The 20,507-nt window shown below is 38.7% G+C and overlaps 1 protein-coding gene across 1 annotated transcript in view; it reads left to right on the top strand.

Annotated features, from left to right (window-relative positions):
• ATP8A1 (ATPase phospholipid transporting 8A1) overlaps positions 1-20,507 on the top strand; it is a 203,370-nt gene that overhangs the window by 69,626 nt on the left and 113,237 nt on the right. Inside the window, exons 19-22 of the mRNA XM_077758868.1 lie at positions 2,988-3,037; positions 7,851-7,920; positions 12,840-12,924; positions 15,724-15,863. Of these exons, the coding sequence (XP_077614994.1) occupies positions 2,988-3,037; positions 7,851-7,920; positions 12,840-12,924; positions 15,724-15,863 (345 nt within the window). The remainder of the gene's footprint in view (positions 1-2,987; positions 3,038-7,850; positions 7,921-12,839; positions 12,925-15,723; positions 15,864-20,507) is intronic.

A 20,507-nucleotide genomic window follows, 5' to 3' on the forward strand; every position in this document is an offset into this window, starting at 1 on the left:
AATGTTTGTTATTATGCCTGTACCAGTATTCATAGTTGAACATTATTGTATTCAGGAATTTTTTTCTCTTTTTGTTTTCCTGTTATAAATTATTTCCTGAAAATAATTTTTCCTTTTTTTCCTAAATGTAAGTCCCTTATCTTTTTTTCCAATTGCCTTATTTATTTATTTATTATTCATTTATTTTTTACCTATTAGTGATCGTTGCCATATCTTCTTGGTACACTCTTATCAGTACAGTCACACCAAGTAATCTGTCACTTGGCGGTTCTTACCTTGAGACCTCCCCATCCCTCTAGAAGTCCACCCTTCTTTTTGTTCTGTGCTAGTGTCGTTCTAAGACCCATCTTCTACAACACTTGGGTTTTATAGATGTTCTTTTGATTTTCTACCATTTTGAACTATTTCCTATATCTCAAATCTTCGTGAACTTCCTTGTTTTGATGGAACACATTTCATGTTTGTTTCCTGAGGTTAAAAAGTCATTCTCAAAGTGGAGGATGCAGTAGTGACAGTCCTCTGTAGGTTCAGCTCCTGACTCTCGGGCCCCCAGATACACTAATTGATGGGTCTCCATTCTGTTCACAGTTGTCATCCTAGAATTGCTCTGTTGTCTTCCTGGGGACTTTCTTTACTTCTCTTCTGTGTTAGATCTTTTATTCCTAAATCCCATGTCTCCCTTGTTCTTGCTTTACTCTTTTGCTTTTGTGGAATACATTCTTTAGTGGCTTTTTTGGGAAAAGATACATGGGGAATTATTTGTTTGTTTATTTTGTAGTCCTTTCATGTCTAAACATTTATCATCCTACCATTATCCTTAGTTGATAGTCTGGATGAATGTAGAATTCCAGGATAGAAATTATTTTCCTTAGGAATTTTATTGCTCCACTATATTTCTGGTTTCCAGTACACCTGAGAAATCAGAAGCCATTGTGATTCCACAGGTTTTATGGCCACCCACTCCCCAACATTCTAGAAGATTCCAGGAACTTCTTTCTTCCAAGTGTTGGGATATTTCATGACACTGTGCCTTAGTGGGAATATTTTTAACCCTTTGTCTTAATCACTGGTGGACCCTTTTCCATTTGGAAAATTAAGTTCTGGAAAATTTTTCTTGAATGATTCCATTTTCCTTCCCTCTTCCCAACCTACTCTCTCTTTTTTAGAATTCTTGAAGTAATATTCAACTTTTCTCTTATACTTTTTGTGTCTTTGCCTTTTCTGCTTTTCGAAACCATTTGTCAACTTTATCTTCTCAGCCTTCTACTCATTTTTTTAAATTTCTTCTGTCATGTTTTTGGTTTCAAGAAGTTTTGTTCTTTTAATATTTCTTTTTAAATAATACCCTCCTCTTTCATGAATGTCATACAGATATTACTTCTCTCAGAGGTACAATAACCGTTTTTGTTTTAATTTTCATTTAAAAATTTTATAAACAGTTAACAATGCATTTACAAGCATTTAGTTAAACTATGGATTTTTCCAGAATATAAAATGATCTCAAACTGTCACTGCAGTTGCTTTGTAGTGATTATAGTTTTGGGGAAAACATACTTCACCAAAAGTTAAACATCAACTTCTAAATTTGTTTTTATTAAGTTTTCTCATTTTCCACTTAGGAGGAAAGAACAGCATTTAATTATTGTATCCTTTCATATTCATACAGAATGTATGGAGACTCTACCAGGTCTTGCACACACTTTGCACTATGCAGAATAATAAGACCAGTCTCCTCCTATCCTACCAAAGAGCAGTAGCCAGGGTATAAATATTAACCCTAAAAACATAAGAATTATTGCAAACAATCTCATTGTTTTAAACATTTTCTTCATGGGTCCCAATAAAAAGCATATACTGGCCAATGCAACAGGGTTTCCAAGGGTATATAACACTGCAAAAAAGTTTTATGCCACCAGGAAGTCACAGTTATCCAGTGCCAGTAATAGAACAGAAAATGCCACACATGAATATGACAAACCACTTCAGTCTGGTTCTGAAACTAAGTGAAAAGACATTCAGGCTGCTCACGAGCTTCTTGTGCCCATCAAGAAACCAATCCTGAAAGTCCATAGATCAACGTGAAATTTTGTTTTTGAATTCTTTTTCCTCCAAACTGCCTTTATCTGCTTGTTTTGGAGATCTCTGTGCCATGTTAGTGTCCTTAGATGTCTGTTAATCTTGTGGTTCAGAATGAGGAATTTGAAAGCTGAGGTGAAGTTTCTGAGCCTAAAGGAGTATTTGTCAACACTGAGCTTTACTCTATGGTGGTCTGGCAGGTTTCTTTTGGGAAGTCATGATGTGTGTTCCCCTAAGGCTTCCCTTGGGCTTGTTGGATTCCACAGAGAGTAATGTTCCAGTTTCTGTCTGGAAGGGTCTGGCTGAGTATGTGTGGGTTTGGGGCCCAGCATATAATATGAATATGATCACAATGCACAGTGTATCTTCATCTGTGCCAGTCAGCTTCTAAACAAAATGAAGGGCCAGGGCTGAGAGCTGCTTTTCAAGCGGCTTCTACCCAGTTATTCCCATTTTAGGCCCCTCTTTTATCTCAGAATTCTAGAGCTATCTGCTTTCTCACATCCTTAAACCATTTAAAAATGATATGGTACAAATCAAGTGGGTTGTAAACTTTTCCCTTGACCACTATAGCATTTAGCCATCTTGTATCTGCTAAGATACCACTCATTGATTGATCTGTGTTCCAGCTTGCAAATTTCTGGTGTTTTCCTCTTTCTTACTTTCCTGTCATTGTAAGGTTTTTTTCCCCCTTTTTTAAGTGTTTACTGTAGTTCTAGTGAGGCTTTGGGATAGACAGAAATTAAATGCATATGTTCAGTCTCCACCTTAACCTGAGAGGTAATAAATTCAATTAAAGGGACGCTTTGTTTGTGTTATTTTTTACATTGAAACTTCATGAATAGGGTTAATTTCCAAAAAGCCAAAGATACTCCCAACTTGATGTAATCATGTATTCCTTTTCTTCTTAGTTGGGGCAAGAAGAAAGATACGAATTGCTCAATGTTCTGGAGTTCACCAGGTAAAACAGCTGCTCTGTGATTTACATCTGTGAGATAAAATTCTGTATATTTTTGTTTTGCTCTTTCAAATAATTAGAAAGTATGCTTTATTTAAATTTATTTAGACAAAATATTAATATCTTCAGTGTAGTTTATAATAAAGTCATAGCCGCTGATAAGTCATACACACCTATCTTCAGATGACATGACTCCTGGAAACACTGCAAAACTATTTTTGAACATAGCTGTTCTGCATCACAACTGGGGAGTAATGGACCAAGAGCCTTATGGCTGGTGATCTGGAAACGTTATACTTAGACGCACTAGGATTTATGTGAAGCGAAGATGAATCAGAGTCAGGAACCCAGTAGTCTAATTCTGTGTTCATTGTATCTAATTATCTTTGAGATTTCAGAAACCATATCCACGTCTCCATTAGGTATAAAACCAGTACCATTTACTAGGAAGAAGCAGAAATCAAAGAGATTATCCTATTTAACTCTATTTCTTAAGGTCAAATAATAGACGCTTTCAAATGATAATCAGTGATATCTCCATGATTTTGGCTTTTTATTTTCTCATGACTATACAGTTTCCTAATTTACATTCTTAGAGCAAAGAGGCCTCAGTTAACAGAATGGTCTTTAAAATTGCATCACCATTACCAGGACACTTAAGGCCAGGCCACGGCCAGGAAGTAACATTGCTCTTCAAGGAAATAAGGGTTTACCTAAATCCTTGAACTTTCTCCTACAGAAGTCAAACTCATATACTCATTGACTACCAAAGGCATTTCCTACTGTATGGAGATTCCTCAAAAAGTTAAAAATAGAACTACCCTATGATCCAGTAATTGCTCTACTAGATATTTGCCCAAAGGATACAAAAATACGAATTAGAAAGAATACATGCACTCTCATGTTTATAGCAGCATTATCAACAATAGCAAATTATGGAAAGAGCCCAATGTCCATTGACTGATGAGTGGATAATGATATGGTGTATATATACACAATGGAATATTACTCAGCCATAAAAAAGAACAAAATCTTGCCATTTGTATCAACATGGATGGAGCTAGAGAGTATTATGCTAAGCAAAATAACTTAGAGAAAGACAAATACCATATAATTTCACTCATGTGCAGTATAAGCAACAAAGCACATAATCAGGAAAAAGAGGAAAACCATGAAATAGACTCTTAACTATAGAGAACAAACTGATGGTTACAGAAGGGAGGGCTGGGGGAAAGGTGAAATAAGTGATGAGGATTAGCGGGTGTATTTGTCAGGAACACAGTACGGAAGTGCTGAATCACTAAAATTTACATTTGAAACTAATATTACATTGTACGTTAACTAGAATTTAAGTAAAAAATAAAAATGAATAAATAGAAACACTTGTAACTTACTGGGGAAAAAAAGGCATTTCCTTTTCTGTGCCAACTTTGGTTGCTATCTTGGTTGGGACCACATGCCAGTGGTTAATATAAAAAACAACAGGGTCTGTCTAATGTATTATTTAAACACTGTTCTCTTTACTTGTATACAGTGAAAAGCTCAAGGGGAAATGCATGAAAAGTTGGATGAGTAACTATAATAGAGTATATATCTTTCCAGAATGTATTCCTGGCCTCTCTTTTTCATATCAAAGTGGCTGTTTTTGCTAAGTCTACTTGCATTATATCCAGAAGATATTATAAGTAGTATATCCATTAGCATTTGCGTATATTTGTTTATTAACACACACCTGGAAGCATCATGAAGAAAAATAAAGCAAGGTCAGGGGTTTAAGGTCTATCAGGATGAGGCGATGAGGGTGGGTGTAAGGATAAAAGTGAGAAACGTGGCTATGGGGGTACTAAAAGAGGCTCTGGGAAAAACATTAGTGATTTGAACGAGGATGATGGTAGTACAAAGAAAGTGAAGTTGGTAGAATCCAGATACCTTTGGAAGAATGTCAGGGGGCCTTTGGGATGGATTGGAGGTGGAAGAAGAAAAGAAGGGGTTAGAGTCTCAGCTGTGTAAACAGCTGAGTGGGTAGAGGTACTGTTTATTCAGATGGCAGATATAGGAATAGGAATAGATGTGCAAGATGAGATGTTTGAATCATTATGTATGGGATGCCCTGAGATATACAGATGGAGGTGTTAGAGGTAGGCAGTTGACTATGAGGGCCTGGAGTGTAAAGGAGAAGCCTATGGCTGAAATATCAATTTAGTAGTTGTTGGCCTGTAAATGGTAATCAAAGCCATGGAGGGGCACCTGGGTGGCTCAGTCAGTTGAGCATCCAATTCTTGATTTCAGCTCAGGTCATGATACCAGGGTAATGGGGTTGAGTCCTGTATCAGACTTGGCACTGAGTCTAGAGCCTGCTTGAGATTCATTCTCTCTCTCATTCTCTCTCTCCCCCCACTCTCCTCCTCTGCCCCCCCCAACTCACGCTTCCTCTTGCTCGCACTCTCTCTCTCTCAAGTAGTTAAAATAAAGCCACAGAAACGAGTTGGATCTCTTGGATATAAAATACAGAGTGAGAGAAAGCAGAAAGGCTGAGGATTGCCCTATGACTAACCCCAACTTCTTTTTTTTTTTTTTTCAGAGTGGTGAGATTAATTTATTTTTTTTATGGCTTTATTTTTTTTCTGTTCCATTTATTTTTTTTTACAAATAGTTTATTGTCAAATTGGTTTCCATATAACACCCAGTGCTCATCCCCACAAGTGTCCTCCTCCATGCCCATCTTCCCCCTCCCCCCCACATCCATCAGTCCTCAGTTTGTTTCTCAGCATTCAAGAGTCTCTCATGGTTTGCCTCTCTCCCTTTCCCCGACCATTTCCCCCCTTCTTCTCCCCCATGGTCCTCAGTTAAGTTCCTCCTAATCCTCCTATACGTGCAAACTTCTAAGGGTTGATTAGAAGAAGAGGAATCTGCGAAAGAAACTGCTTTGTGGTTAGAGAAGTAGAGGATAGATTAACTACATAGAGCCAAGAGAAGAGCATGATTTCGAGGTGACCATGGTCTTCTGTGTCAGAGACTGCAGCAAGGTTAGGTGAGTGGAAAGGGGCAAGTACATGCTGAATTTAGCCATTCAGTGGGAAGGTCAGGAGAGAAGCCAGGTGGCAGTGATGGGGGCATGCAGGGAATGTAGGTGGAGACCGTGGGTGTAGCAGTTGCTTGGGGTTGAGTGGTGAAGAGGACGTGGCTCGTTGCGGGCACATTGTTTGGGCTGAGTTTCATAGGAGAGAGACTCAAACGTGTAAGTACTGATGAGGAGGACCCAGTGTAGAAGGGAAAGATGCAGACTCCAGGGAACGCAGCATAACTTTAGGAGTGAGGTTACTGAGGAAGAAGAGTGAGAGAGGAGGTTCACAGCACGTGTGAAAGGAAAGTCTCTGATAGGAAAAGAAATACTTCCTCCCTTGTCAGGAAAAGAGGCAGAGAGGATGGTGCCCAGTGGATAAATGTGTAGGTGCTAATGGCAAAAAGAATAGAGATCTGTCTGAAGCTTCCATCAAGGTGAACTGCAAAAATTCAAAGGGTCTGGAGTACAAAGGTGCACTAGAGACTTGGAGAATGGAGAAGGTGTTCCAAATCCTGTAGACGGTGAGAGAGCAAGCTTATTAGAAAAAGGTGGCATGTTGCTGAACAATAGTGAGCACGCAGGTGACATTGACAGAATGGATTTCCCAAGCTCTGTGGCAGGGTGACTTTTCTCCAGCTATGTCCATCTACTCTAGTGCAACAGAAAGGGTTCCCATTTACCCAGGATTTGTGAGTTTGTCCCGAAGAAAAGAGCAGAAAAGTTGATGAGTTGGGGACCATCTCATTAAAGTTGGATTAAGGAGGCACCAAGAAGGGCTGAGACAGAATATAGACCATTCAATGTCATTATGAAGTTGGATGTACTCCCAAAGCACAGGGACAGCAATCAGAGGCACTAATATAGTAGAGATTCTAGATGGAGGAAAAGAAAACTAAATATTTCTAGATACGATACTGTGTGGTATGAGAGGACACCATATCTCACTGCTACTTACATGGACCCATCTCAGTTCTTAGCAGAATACTGGAAGGTAAAGCAAACAGATTCAGACGCTTGAGAAGTCCTTCTTTTCCCTTAATTCTGGAGAGAATGCTTGTATGCACTTGGTTCCAAATGAGGCATAGCCTATGCAGTCTTTGCCACTTCTATTCAGTGTCATTTGCTGTGTCTTTGCAAATGCAGTGAAAGATGCTGTGTGTTTGACTACCATTTTTATATCGCCAATGCAGTGTTAAAATGCTTGTGCTCATTAGCTTAGCTTTGTCATATAAATTGGGCTTTTTACATGATGCCAGTGGTTTGCTAGTAATCATAGAAAAACAATCCTTGTGAATGCTTAAGTCAGTTTTAAAGTGCCAGTGTTTGCCTTTCTGTGTGGTTTGGGTATATACTTAACACGAATGATTATTTCTGTTTATATTTAAAGCTATAACATACAATTCATCTTAAAAGACACTGACTTTAATACTTCTTAAAATCTTAAAACATTGAACCAGAACTCTCTTCTCCTCAGGTGGGCACTAACTCCTACAGGCTTCCTGGGTTCCACTGTATAAATTATTCCTTTAGGACAATGGATGGTACCCCGGTGCCTTAAAAAACATAATGTAACTTTGAAAGGTACCCAGCCATACACCCAGGGGACAGTTTGTGTGTGTGGAAGGATAGGGCTCATAATTTGGTCAAATTTATTTTTTCACTGTGAGTGTTAAAATATGTGAGGCATGACAAACATATATATATGCATATTCTCAGTATGATGACACATTATGGAAAACCTCTCTCTTTCAGCGCTAGAAAAAGAATGTCGGTGATTGTTCGCACTCCATCCGGGAAGTTACGACTTTACTGCAAAGGAGCTGTAAGTTTTTATTTTTGTCTTTAACAGTTTTGATTTATGATGGTTTATAATGTATATGTTCAGCATTCTGCTATGGAAATGTAACACAGATGTTTAGCGTAAAGTTGCTGACATCCACTTTCCTTGGTGTTTTATAGTAATGGTGTTCAGCCTCTTCTGGTGAAATGCGGAATTCCTTCTGGGTAAATTTGGTGCTTTGAAAAAATTTGGCCTAAGTTATTTATATAATTCGATTTTGATACGTAATGTTTGAGGTTTATATTAAAAAATACGTTAGAAGAGAAGTAAATTAGAAAATGCTTTGAAATTGTATTAGAAATGTAGTGATCCACACCAGTTTGAATTTAATTTTTTTTAAAGACCATAGAAATGAGGGAGTGAGGGGAATTGGATCACAGTTATTACTGCTGTAATTTTCATCATACGGTCATTATTATTTGTTTTGCATTGTTTTAATTGTAGCAGAATTTCTCTGACTATTAGTTGGCTTTGGCATATTGGCAGGTTATATTGACAAAAATAGTAATATGTCATTCGAAGTGAATTTTCCTAGTTAATATATGTTTACACTCATTGAAAAATAAGGGGTCTACTGACCAGGGCCACTTTTTGTTCTTAAAATTAGCATTTTCCTTCTGAATTATCCTTTCTGGATACCTCGTCTCCTTGGACCAGTCACATAACCTACCAACTTAGAATTTTCCAATTTTAAATATAATCAACAACCTTGATTTATTGAATGAAACTTTGAAACTGAACTTATTAGGAAGCCAAAGCTTATTACTTAAATTTTTGTTGAAAATGTTTTTCAGTGCCTTTGTTTTAAAGCATTGAAATGAAATTTTTGGATGCCTTGTTTTTAAAGCATTTTGGTACAATTATTTAATGATGTCTCCTAAATTTAAGTTTAGAATTCCTCCAGTTGTTGATTGAAACAACCAACATTTATTCATTGTGTGCACTTTATCTACCAGCCTTTCAGCTGGATTTTGGAGAAAGAAAGATAAGACCCAATGCTTGTCAGGAACTAAGCCTATTCAAGAAAATATATATAAAGAGAAGATCAGGATACAATATTTTAGTATATGTGCTGCCGAAGCGAGCACTGAGATACAATATTGAGGTATACTGTAAAGCTCTTCCACATTCCAATGGTAGTATCTAGTGATAAAGGAGTGATTGATAGGTGTCCAGTTTACACTCAACTCATATCCTTCCATTCTTAGTTTTGAGTAATCTTCCATCTAGAACCTTTGGGGAGTTAAAGCACTGAATAAAAACTAAAAACATTGGACTTTCTTTTTGTGTAATCATGGAGATAGTTTGCATACATTAACTTGCTTATTGCATTGTTTCCCCCTCACTCCCAAGTTGGCTGCAAAATGCAGCTGAATGCTAAAAAGGCAGAAATATGTAAAACAGCAAGGGTACACTTGAGAACTGCATGTAGTTTCGCAGACAATAGCAGAATTCAAGGCTGGCAAGGTGAGCATGCATTAGGTCATGCATTGTTTTCATGGTCACAAACTTGTATTTTTTTTTTAATTGTTTGGATGCCATTTAGGAAGATGACTTAAGGCAGAAAAGAAATGCATATGAAGTTTCCAGTTGATGTTATTGACTATAGTCCCAAGAGTTGATAAGGATCTGAACCAAAAACAGTTGCAGAGAGAATGGAGAGGGCGGAGATTTAGGACTCAGTAACTGATTACATGTGAGTGATGAGGGAAACCGTGATCTAGGATTATTATCCAATTTCAACTTAACTGGGTAGACAAAGTGGCACCGCTTCCCATGACAGAGAGTTGGGAACTACATCTTGGCCATGAGGCAGAGATGCTTGGATTTTACAGGGGAAGGAATCTGGGGTGCTGATACAGATTTAGGAATTAACAAGTCTAGCTGGAAACTAAAAGCAGAGGATTGATGAGGTCTTTTAAGGAGATATTACATGAATAGAAGAGGCTGAAAGAGAGGATCTAAAAAGAGAGATAGGAATTCAGAGGAGAGTCTGAGGAGTGTTGATTCCCTGGTAGAGTGAATTGACAGTGACAAGTGCAGCAGAAATAGTAATAAGAGTCAGTTAAAGAGTCACTGATAGTACTTCCCAGTCAGGTTAACACAGTCTGTTCTTCTCTATTACAAATTCATGGCCATGATGGATACAGTATAAAGAGAGAGCAGGCAGATAAAGCCAGGCTTAAAAACAAACTAAACATCTTTGAAGCCCAAAATATGAATGGAAAATCAAAGTGGTACATTGAACTGAAGTCTTGACTTGAGTGGGGAGAGTTCCAGGCCCTGGATCAGGATCAGGATCAGGGAGTAGTGGTTGGAGTTTGGTTTCTGTGGGACAATGGGGACAAATAGTGCTTTCTGTAAAATGTGGATGGGAAGCTTCTTTGACTCCTGAGACCGTGGTGAGCTTCCTAATCATGAGAAGAGACTAAGAAAAGCTCATTCCAACTCTGCTGGGCTTATATATAAAACCAGTAGATTGGGGTGCACACAAACAGAGTGAGAGCAAAACTTAGGGGCATTAGTTTTGTACTAGGGAAATCTTGTGCCAAAGAGAACAAACAAGCACAAAGCCACTGGACATGAATTCAGTCCAGGTGAAATACTTTGTACGGACAAGTCTGACCAAGGATGCTTAGAGTTCAACATGATTTTTAAAAAAAATTACAACTATTTTTAATCAGAAAGAAATTGGGGTCAGGGGGGTGGGGGTATGTGTAAGCTAAATTGGAAATCATAAATTTAAGAGAAAACATCAGTAAATGGAATAAACTCTAAACAGAATGGAAGGGGCAAGGGAGGAGTTAGTGAATTGGAAGATAGTACTGAAGAGTTTATCTAGAATACAGCACAGAGATGGTAGTTCTCTCCATGAATATGGATGGTTTATTTTCCTCCCTTTTTCTAGGTTTTCTGCAATGAAGTTACATTGCTTTTTAAATTCTAAATGAAAAAAAAGGAAAGGTATACAATGTACAGTTTATGTCTGCAGTAGTAGCCTATTTTTAAAAAGTTACATTGACACGAATAAAATCTTAGTTTATTCAAGAAAATAAAAAGCCTACCCCAATACTTGTATGCCAGAGGAAAAATAAAAGATGAATAAGAAAACAATTTTTCAAGTGAAAATTGACCTAATATGAATTATTCATCTTGAAGCTCTGGGTTCTTTATATACAAAACTGTAATTTGACTGTGCCATGCACTCTAGGAATGTCCCCTCATGTACTATTTTCTGATCTTACCTTGCTGAGGGATAGGACACCGGATAAAATCCAGTTAGGATTTTCTGGAAATGTAGACTCAGTAAGTTCTAAGTCCGATCCTAAGGGTACGCATGCATTAGTTCCTGTGAAGAAACCTTTTTTGGCCCTAACCATGTACCAAATACTGGATGTAGGTCTCTGAATTAATGAGTGTTACTCTGGCTGAGAAGCTTATCTGTATGTGTTCCTCACATGTAAGCATGGCCAATTGTGACTGTCATTTAAAAACATACTATATAATTCATGTAGAAAGCCATATTCTGTCCCCTGCATTCCTTGATACTATAAAGAAGATAGAAAATTCTATTTTGGACATCAATTTCTTCCACTAGAAAACTTGGCTATAGTGCAGAATTTAATCTTCCTTATCACTTTGGTTTTCATGACTTTAATTTTTTTTTAAAGATTTGCTTAGTTTTAACGCAGCCTATTTAATTTCTTTGAAAAAGTCATTAGCCTCTGGGAAAAAAATAGAATTCATAAGTTATACCTTTCATTCCTAGAAAGGAACCATAAGGGGAAATTATCATTTCCTTTTACTTTGCCCCCCTCCCCACTCCACCACTGAAAAATGAAAAGAAATTCATAATTGGGGCCTGGAATATTCCATCTGTTCTGAGGTCACTAAGTTCTTGTTTCTCTCAAGGGTTCTAAATCATACTCCATTAGTCTCCTTCCAAATCTCAGCCCTGAGACTGGAGACTGAAATGGGTAATACCACTGAGAAAGTAATTGCAGGTAAATGATTTATTTTTTCCTAGTCTAATAAAACCATGAAGGCCAAACACTAAAATTCTTAAAACATTAAACCCAAGCTGAAGAATAAAGGAACAATAAGCAATTTATAAAGGGGCAAAAATCAGAGAAATGTAAGTGGTGCACATTATTCACACTGAAAGAGACTTTAAAGATAATCCAGTAATTGCATTTTACAGACTAAGTTAATTGAGCTTTTAGAAGCTAAAGTGACCCATTCAGAAATATTCAGCCATCAGGTAATGCTAGATTTATTCAGAATTCTCCCTGTCATACCCGCCAACCTTCTCAGTGGATTTGGACTTGTGTTTCTCAAACTTTGTTCTCTGTGAGCACCAGCCCCATAGAGATATTCCCTAATCCCTAACTCAGGCTCCATAGTAAATGAGTTTGGGGAACATACCATAAGGCCCCCTTGGACATCTGTGCACATTAGCATTTTAAAGGCTCTGAGTGTTCCCACAGGGCAAGCATTGTTTGGCCCAGAGTTTCCCAAACTTTTTTTTTTTTTTTTGAGTACTGGACCATTTTCCCCTCTGACACCTAGGAACACTGCAGTGTCCTGTAAAACCTTCAGGGGGAGGGGAGATCTTGACAAGGTAAGTGAAGTACTGATAGAATATGAAATGTTAATCACTGGAGTAACTACGGATGTATTCAGAAAGGAGAAAGATGAAAACATAGGACGTGAACCTTATTTCTTAGTGTCACTAGGAAAACAGTGTTATTAGGTAAAAAAATATTTTGTTCTTTAAAGTTAGTGCTCAAAGCTATTGCTTGTTTTTATACTGATTTGCTGCTAATAATGTTGCCAGCATCAATGTTGTTAAACTCAAGAAGCTTAGTTTACGTGTATTATACCTTCTGTTTGTTTTTCAGGACACTGTAATTTATGATCGACTGTCAGAGACTTCAAAATACAAAGAAATTACCCTAAAACATTTAGAGCAGTTTGCTACAGAAGGTGAGTGTAATATGGCAATAAAGCATGATAAAAATAAAAAGAAATCATATGCTACTGATGTCTTTTAAGATTGTTGTTACTTAGAAATTCCTAAAGTAAGATAACAATTAATGTTGATAACTTAGGTTATACTATATTCTGATTCCATTATTTTTGTTTTGCTTTTCTGTAATAAAATTTTGAGAGACCTAGGGGCACCTGGGTGGGTGGCTCAGTTGGTTAAGCGTCCGACTTTGGCTCAGGTCATGATCTCACAGTTCGTGAGTTCGAGCCCTGCGCTGGGCTCTATGCTGACGGCTCAGAGCCTGGAGCCTGCTTCTGATTCTGTGTCTCCCTCTCTCTCTGCCCCTCTCCTATTCACATTCTGTCTCTCTCTCAAAAATAAACATTAAAAAAAATTTTTTTGAGAGACTTAGTCCCCAAGTTCTGGCAGTATAGGGCCTATAAATCTGTTCACTTTTAGAATGGGTGATATTCATACTATAAATATGTTGTATTTCTAGAAGTGTAGGAGGAAAAGAAATAAGCAAAAAAAATTGGATATGCTAGTCTGAATAGGAAAGAGGAGAAGAAATAAATAAGCCTATATAGCTATAAAAATAGTTATTCAGTGTAGTTTTAACTCAAGACTTCTTAAGCCTCTACCACATGACAGGCTCTTTGTGAGGCCCAGGCACTAAATATGTTGAGTCCTGTCTCTCTGTTCTACTGAAATTTGTAATGTGTATAGCGGAGCAGTGCATGATCTAGGGGGATGATCTAGATTAGATGGGAGGACACCAGAGTCCTTAAACAGGAGGGTCAGTTACTATAAGAATTTATAGAGCTTTATCTCTGAACTTAACAGAAGTAGCCAGAGCTGTATCTAAATCTCCCAGCTAAATTTTCCCCATCTGCTTCAGCTGCTACTATCGCCAATTGCAGCAAGCCTGACCTCTGATCAAATCCTTTTTCCTTTTAATCCAAGCTGCAAAAAGATAGGAATGTTTTTTGTTTTTTTAAAGAGAGATATTTTTTTTTACATTTACTTACTTTTGACAGACAGAGGGAGACAGAATGTGAGTAGGGGAGGGGCAGAGAAAGAAGGAGACACAGAATCCGAAGAAGGCTCCAGGCTCTGAGCAAGTGTTCAGCACAGATCCTGACGCAGGTTGGAACCCATGAACCATGACATCATGATATGGGCCGAAGTCGGACGTTTAACCGACTGAGCCACCCAGGTGCCCCGATAGGAATGTTTTAAAAAGCACTAGGCTTTGAAAAGCAAGGACATAAAGAACCTTCTCTCGGTTCTCCAAAAATGCAAGAGCATAGAAACACTCCTGTTCATGGAGTTCACAGAGAGCATCTTTGTCTTCTCTGTTTGTGATACGAAGATAGTCCAGCTCCTAGACAGATTTGAGTTGGCTTGGCCTTCACCCCCACCCTATTCTTTCTGGCCCTGGGATGAACATCACTTTTACTCCATGGCTACCCTGGAGTAAGTCTTCAGCCAAGTTTCCAAAAGAGAAAAACATGTCCTAATATGGCCCCAAAGACTTAGCTTCTACTCTTCATGAGCTGGCAATGGACAATCCTACTCCTTTCTTGGAAAAAAGAGTTCTCTGGGCACTTCGTGTCCTGTGTTCTCTGCTTTTTGTTTCTAACATGTTCCCTGGTTATATTTTATTTGGCTTGAGGTCACTAGCACCTAGCTATTCTGTGAGTTAATGACTTTGAGTGAGGGTGTTGTCTTCTCGGGAACCCAATTAACTGCATTCACCCTGGGTGACAAATGCTTTTGCTTCTCGTTTGGTTCCAATCCACCATTTTTTTTCTTTTGGCTGAGGGTGGCTTCCAAGTGAGTTATGAAATTGATAGATACTGAGCACTGTGAGTAGGTCATCTCAAACATCAGTTTTGATTCTCTTCCTAGGGTGTTTCTGATGAGTACTTTTCTTCTGTCATTCTCCCTCAGTTCTTTTAGATTCGTTATACTCCACATGTACAGTGATAAAGAGCAATAATAAATACAGTCATATATCCCTGTAAAGGCAGATGGCTTTCCTAGTAGAACGCACTGGGATCCCCCTCTTTCTTCAAAAGCATCTGTGAAGCATCGACAAGCCAGCCACTGTGTTCAGTAATAGAGTTACAGATATGAAGAACTCAGGGCCCCTGCCCTCCAGGAGCTATATGCTAATACAGGAAATCCGCAAGAAAAACAATATGAAACATTGTCATTCACACCATAGGAGTGTTTGAGGATTTCTGCCTATGGGCCTGAGAGGAAAATGCTTACAAGACATGATGTTAAGAACTGAGTCTTAAAGCAGATGGAAGGCAGACAATTGAGGGAACTGGAGGGGGTGAAAGGGAGAGAAAGTGACCAGCATGTGCAGAGACTTTGGTGTATAGGAGGTTAATGGAAGAGAAGGAGGTTGAAGACATTGGAATGGGGGGAATGGGGTGAGTGAGCCAGATTTGGGGGTTTGTACTTTATCCTGGGGAATAATGGAAAGATCTCAAGCAAAGGAATAACCTGGTAAGATTAGGATGTTGGGAAAGTCACTTTGGGAAAGGCACAAGGGATGTATTGAAAGCGCTGGGGATCAGAAACTGGCGTGCCAGTTTAAGGTGAGGGGAGCATGAATACACATTTTACACTAAGGTGGTGTCACAACTGAATCAGACTTCAACATATTGCTTGAATTGAGTCAGCCTTTTCAAAATAAGACTCAGTTCTATAAAAATGGAAGGGCCGTACTTCTAAATAAAGTCTTATTTGGTGTTGGGGGGATGTACACTGCCTTTTTACAGGATTGAGAACGTTATGTTTTGCCGTGGCTGAGATCTCGGAGAGCGACTTTCAGGAGTGGCGAGCCGTCTATCAGCGCGCGTCCACGTCCGTGCAGAACAGGCTGCTCAAACTCGAAGAGAGTTATGAGTTAATCGAAAAGGTACGTGAAAGATCCATTTCGCTCCTACAGAAAACTTGGTTTCCAGAAAACTTCAGTCTTTTCAAGGAGCCAATAAATAAAGATCGGAACATCTTGACACACCACTTACTGTCGAATCTCCTATGGTCGAAGCATCAACAGATCTTAATAATGGTTAAAGCTTTTGCCAAAAAGTCCCTGGAATTGCTTTGTGTAGATCTTTTTTTTATATATGTATATAATTTTGGATCGAAGTTAGGCCAGTGCAGCTGTCTTCTTGCCAGTATACACTATTGCTTCTACATCATTGAAGATAAGCACGCCCTCCTCCACACACATGTGCACACGAGTTACATACGCTACATGTGCACACTACATGTGTTCATTTATAGTTAATGAAGATTTATAATATGTAATCTAAAATAATGTAAAAATATAGCTTTTGTGATGCTATAGCTAATAAAGAAGATATAAGTGAACAGTGCAGTGCTTATACCTGGTTATTCGTTGCGTGTCTGTGTACGCACACACACATGTCTGTGTACATATACACACATCCCTCACTTGTAGCACAACTAAAAATATTTGTATTTTACAGATAAGGAAACCAAGGCTATTCATCCAAAAAGCAATGGATACACCATGATTGATGCTTTATAAATAGCAAGAAATCTCACCTCCTTAATTAAGAATGGCAGACATTTTTGTGTAGTACTTGCTGTGTGCCAGATCCGTTCATAGCCCTTGAATCTATTAACTAATCCTCGCAACATCCCTTGGTACTGTTAATGACTCCAGTTTCACAGATGAAGAAACAGAGAGGTTAAGTGATTTGGTTGAGAGTACACAGTTCACAAGAGGGTGAGCCAGAATCCTCATTCTGGCTCCAAAGTTTATGCTCTTAGCCACTCACGTATCCTCATTCTAACCTTTTACTTTCCATCAAAAAACTTCCTAATTGCATAATTCCTTGACTGTATTCATGTCTGTAGTGCCTAGAATCAAATTTGTCTGTTAGCTTCAGCTTGCTGGGTCTTGCCTGCAGGTTAGTAAAAGTTGACATTTTTTTTTTTTTTTAGTAACTTCCTCTTTTTCAAACAGTTCACTCCCTGGCACTTCCTGTCTGAAAGGTGGTCAGGTGGTTTTGTCTGTCGGATATAGTGGTCATACGTGACTTGAGAGACTGTTCCCCTGTCTCCTCAGTAGGCTGTGATCATTTTAGAAGCTAGTGTGTTTCTCATACCTTCCTTATATTAGAACTTATTCTTGTATCTTGCTTATTTCTCAGAAGACTTGTGATAGCATATATGGCACCTTTCAACTTGATACCCACCCACCCCCCAGTTATAGAAGTACATACACTGCGGGGCGCCTGGGTGGCTTAGTCGGTTAAGCATCCGACTTTCGCTTAGGTCATGATCTCGCAGTTCGTGGGTTCAAGCCCCGCGTCGGGCTCTGTGCTGACTGCCAGCTCAGAGCCTGGAGCCTGTTTCAGTCTGTGACTCCCTCTCTCTCTCTGACCCTCCCCTGCTCACGCTGTCTCTCTCTCTCTCTCTCTCTCTTTCTCTCTCCTAGAAATAAATAAAAACATTTAAAAAAAAAGTACATACACCATTTGTTATCAGTTAACTTGTTGAATCTCTCTCTCTCTCTCTCTGTCTCTCTCTTTTTTTCCCCTAACATATTTATATATGATTATGTCTTTGGAGCATAATGTGGCAACATAAAATACATTATTATTTATAAGGCCATGACCATAATCTCTTTCAGTCTCTCCAACCAAAGTTACATATTGTCCTAAAGTACTAACGGTATGGAGTTTTAATCTTGTTTTTCTTACTCTTTTGAGGACTAAGAACAAAAAACTAACATTTGGAAATAACTTTTCTGTCTCCTTTTGTACACAGCCTTAATACAATGTAGCCTTTTACCTCCATAGTGATGTGATGGAATTAATATATAAGAAGTTACAATAAAATATTTGAAAGTGGATTCTAACCTTTCAAGTTTGTTTCTACATGTAGCATACTGTAGAAAATTCTGGAATTGAATGTTTAAGGTGCCTAATAACAGTTTTACTCTGAATACCCTAGAGTTTATAGATTAGGTGTTATAAGGTTTAAAAGTTGTTGCAGTTGGAGTGTGTGTGTGTGTGTGTGTGTGTGTGATATCTGATATTAAAAGCCTTGTGACTTCCATCTTTTAAGTGAAATAGAAGTTCAACGTTTTGCCAGCAGATGGTGATCGTGAGTCACACGAAAATTTAACTTGTCTGGGGAAATGCCTTACATGTATATGCATGTTTTTAGCTTACAGATACAGATGCCTCCCTCTGACTGCCTCTTTCCTAAAATGAATGAAAAGGGGAATTTAGCTAATTCCTTTTTATTTTCTGATAAGCTATGGTCTGTAAGTTTTATTGAAAAATCTAAGAGCCAGAAAGGTGAAAGGATTGGTTCCCTTGCTCAGCCAGCTTCCAAATAAGGGCTGGTTTTCTATGTCCATCCCTACCCCTGAAACCATAATTTCTCTCAGGTACTTATATCATTAACTTTCATTAGGCTGTGAGTAGATGTTAGGTATTGGGGAATCTCAGGCAAATAAGGAACACTCACTCAGCGGAGGCCCTGAGGCACCATGGTCTGTTCAGATCCTTTAAGTGAGAAATGGGAAGGAACCCAGAATGGTGACCCACAAACTTGGTCCAATGGAAGCTTCAGAGACATAACTTTTAAAATGAACTCCAGGGGTGCCTGGGTGGCTCAGTCAATTAAGCGTCCAACTTGGGCTCAGGTCATGATCTCCTGGTTCATGCATTTGAGCCCCACATCAGGCTCTGTGCTGGCAGCTCAGAGCCTGGAGCCTGCTTTGGATTCTGTGTCTTCCCCTCTCTCTGCCCTCCCCCCAACTTGTGCTCTGTCTCTCTCAAAAATGAACATTAAAAAAATTAATAATAAAAAATAAAATAAAATGAATCCCAAAAGATTATTTTACCACTTTAAGGAAGTCAGAGGGTTTTTTAGGGGAAAAGAACAGGCACAATAATACTGAAGAGTCTCTGTAACTAACAGCTGTTTTTCTGAAAATGCTTTCCCCATCCCTGATCATTTGAAGACTCTAGGGTTTTTAATGTACCCGAAGCCAGGGAGCTGTTACTCCCTCCTTGGTCTGAGTGTGCATTCTGGGTTAAAACCAGCTGGAATTAGTGTTGAATAGGAATTATGGGTGCCTGACATTAAAACCACATGCCGAGGCAAGTTTCCACATGGCCGAGCACGGGTCCTGGTGGAGCACTGCCTTGGGCTTTACGTTTAGCTGTCATAGTGTTAAGGGTCAAGCATTTTGGCTGCTTCTTTGGCTACTTTATTTATTTTTATTTCTTTGTTTGTTTTTATTTTTAGAGAGAAAGCGAGAGAATGCATGAGCGGGGAGAAAGGGGCAGAAAGATAGAATTTTAAGCAGGCTCCATGCTCAGGCTTGAACCCACGACCCTGGAATCATACCTGAGCCAAAAACAAAGGCCAAAATCATATCTGAGCTCTACTGACTGAGGCACCCTGGCATTCTTTGGCTACTTTAAATGAGACATGTGGATTACGTAGCCTCTTCTTATGTGATTGCAATCTGTTTTTTTAGGTAGACCACAATATTAGATTTAGCATATAGATAGTGAATTGCAAACCATGAATGTGGTTTTTAAATCTTTCTTTCGAGAGCAAAACGCATCTTCCAAACAAAATATTGCCTGAATCATAATATGTATGAGAGATACAAGCAGAGTTGCTCTGATTAATGGATGGAGGGGTAGGCAGGAGCCTCAAATTGGCTCTCCCCTCAACCTCAGCATCTTGCCCTCATCTTGATCAGTGAGGAGCTTGTCATGATTCTGGGACTTCACTGAGCACTATTTGAAAACCATATAATATTCTATCTGTGTGTGAAATTTTTAGAAGATGTGCTTCCCAAAATACTATAGATTTTCGGTTTTGTTAGAGAGAAAGAGGGCATGCACATGAGCAGGGGAGGGGCAGAGGGAGAAGGAGAGAGAATTTTAAGCAGGCTCCATGCCCAGTGTGGAGCCGGACTCAGGGCTCCATTCCATGACCCTGGGATCATGACCTGAGCTGAAATCAAGAGTCAGATGCTTTAACCAACTGAGCCACTCAAGCGCCCCTCAATGCTTTTCACTTTTCAAAGAAAAACCAGATCATCACTATGGTCCTGTAGAAGATTCTGAACATATTTGAATTAATAATGAAAATGCTGCTGACATGTTAATGGTAGTGTTACATTAAAGACATTCAAAATTTGAAAGATCTGTAGAGCTTTTCCTGAAAATGAGAATATTTTTAATATGTCCCAAAATAAGTGAAAATTTTACAAATGATTAAGGTTGTACTTTTAAATCCTACTCACTATCTTATCCCTCCAGTGTTTGTTCAAAAAAGTAACTCAGTTTTTGAAATTTACTTGAAGCCTTATTCCTTTGGGTGCAGTAACTCCTAGCCTAAGCTGAAAAAATATCCAAATAGACCAAGAACATCCAAGAAGATAATGACTGGTCCCTTGGCACAGTGCTTTGTTACATTTCTTTCCCAGCAATTTGAGCACTAAAGCCCTCCCTTCACCCTTCAGGGCACTAAAGGAAAGAAGAATGTATAAGAG

The sequence above is a fragment of the Crocuta crocuta genome, unplaced genomic scaffold, assembly GCF_008692635.1.
Source record: "Crocuta crocuta isolate KB4526 unplaced genomic scaffold, BGI_CrCroc_1.0 scaffold223, whole genome shotgun sequence".
NCBI lineage: Eukaryota > Metazoa > Chordata > Mammalia > Carnivora > Hyaenidae > Crocuta > Crocuta crocuta.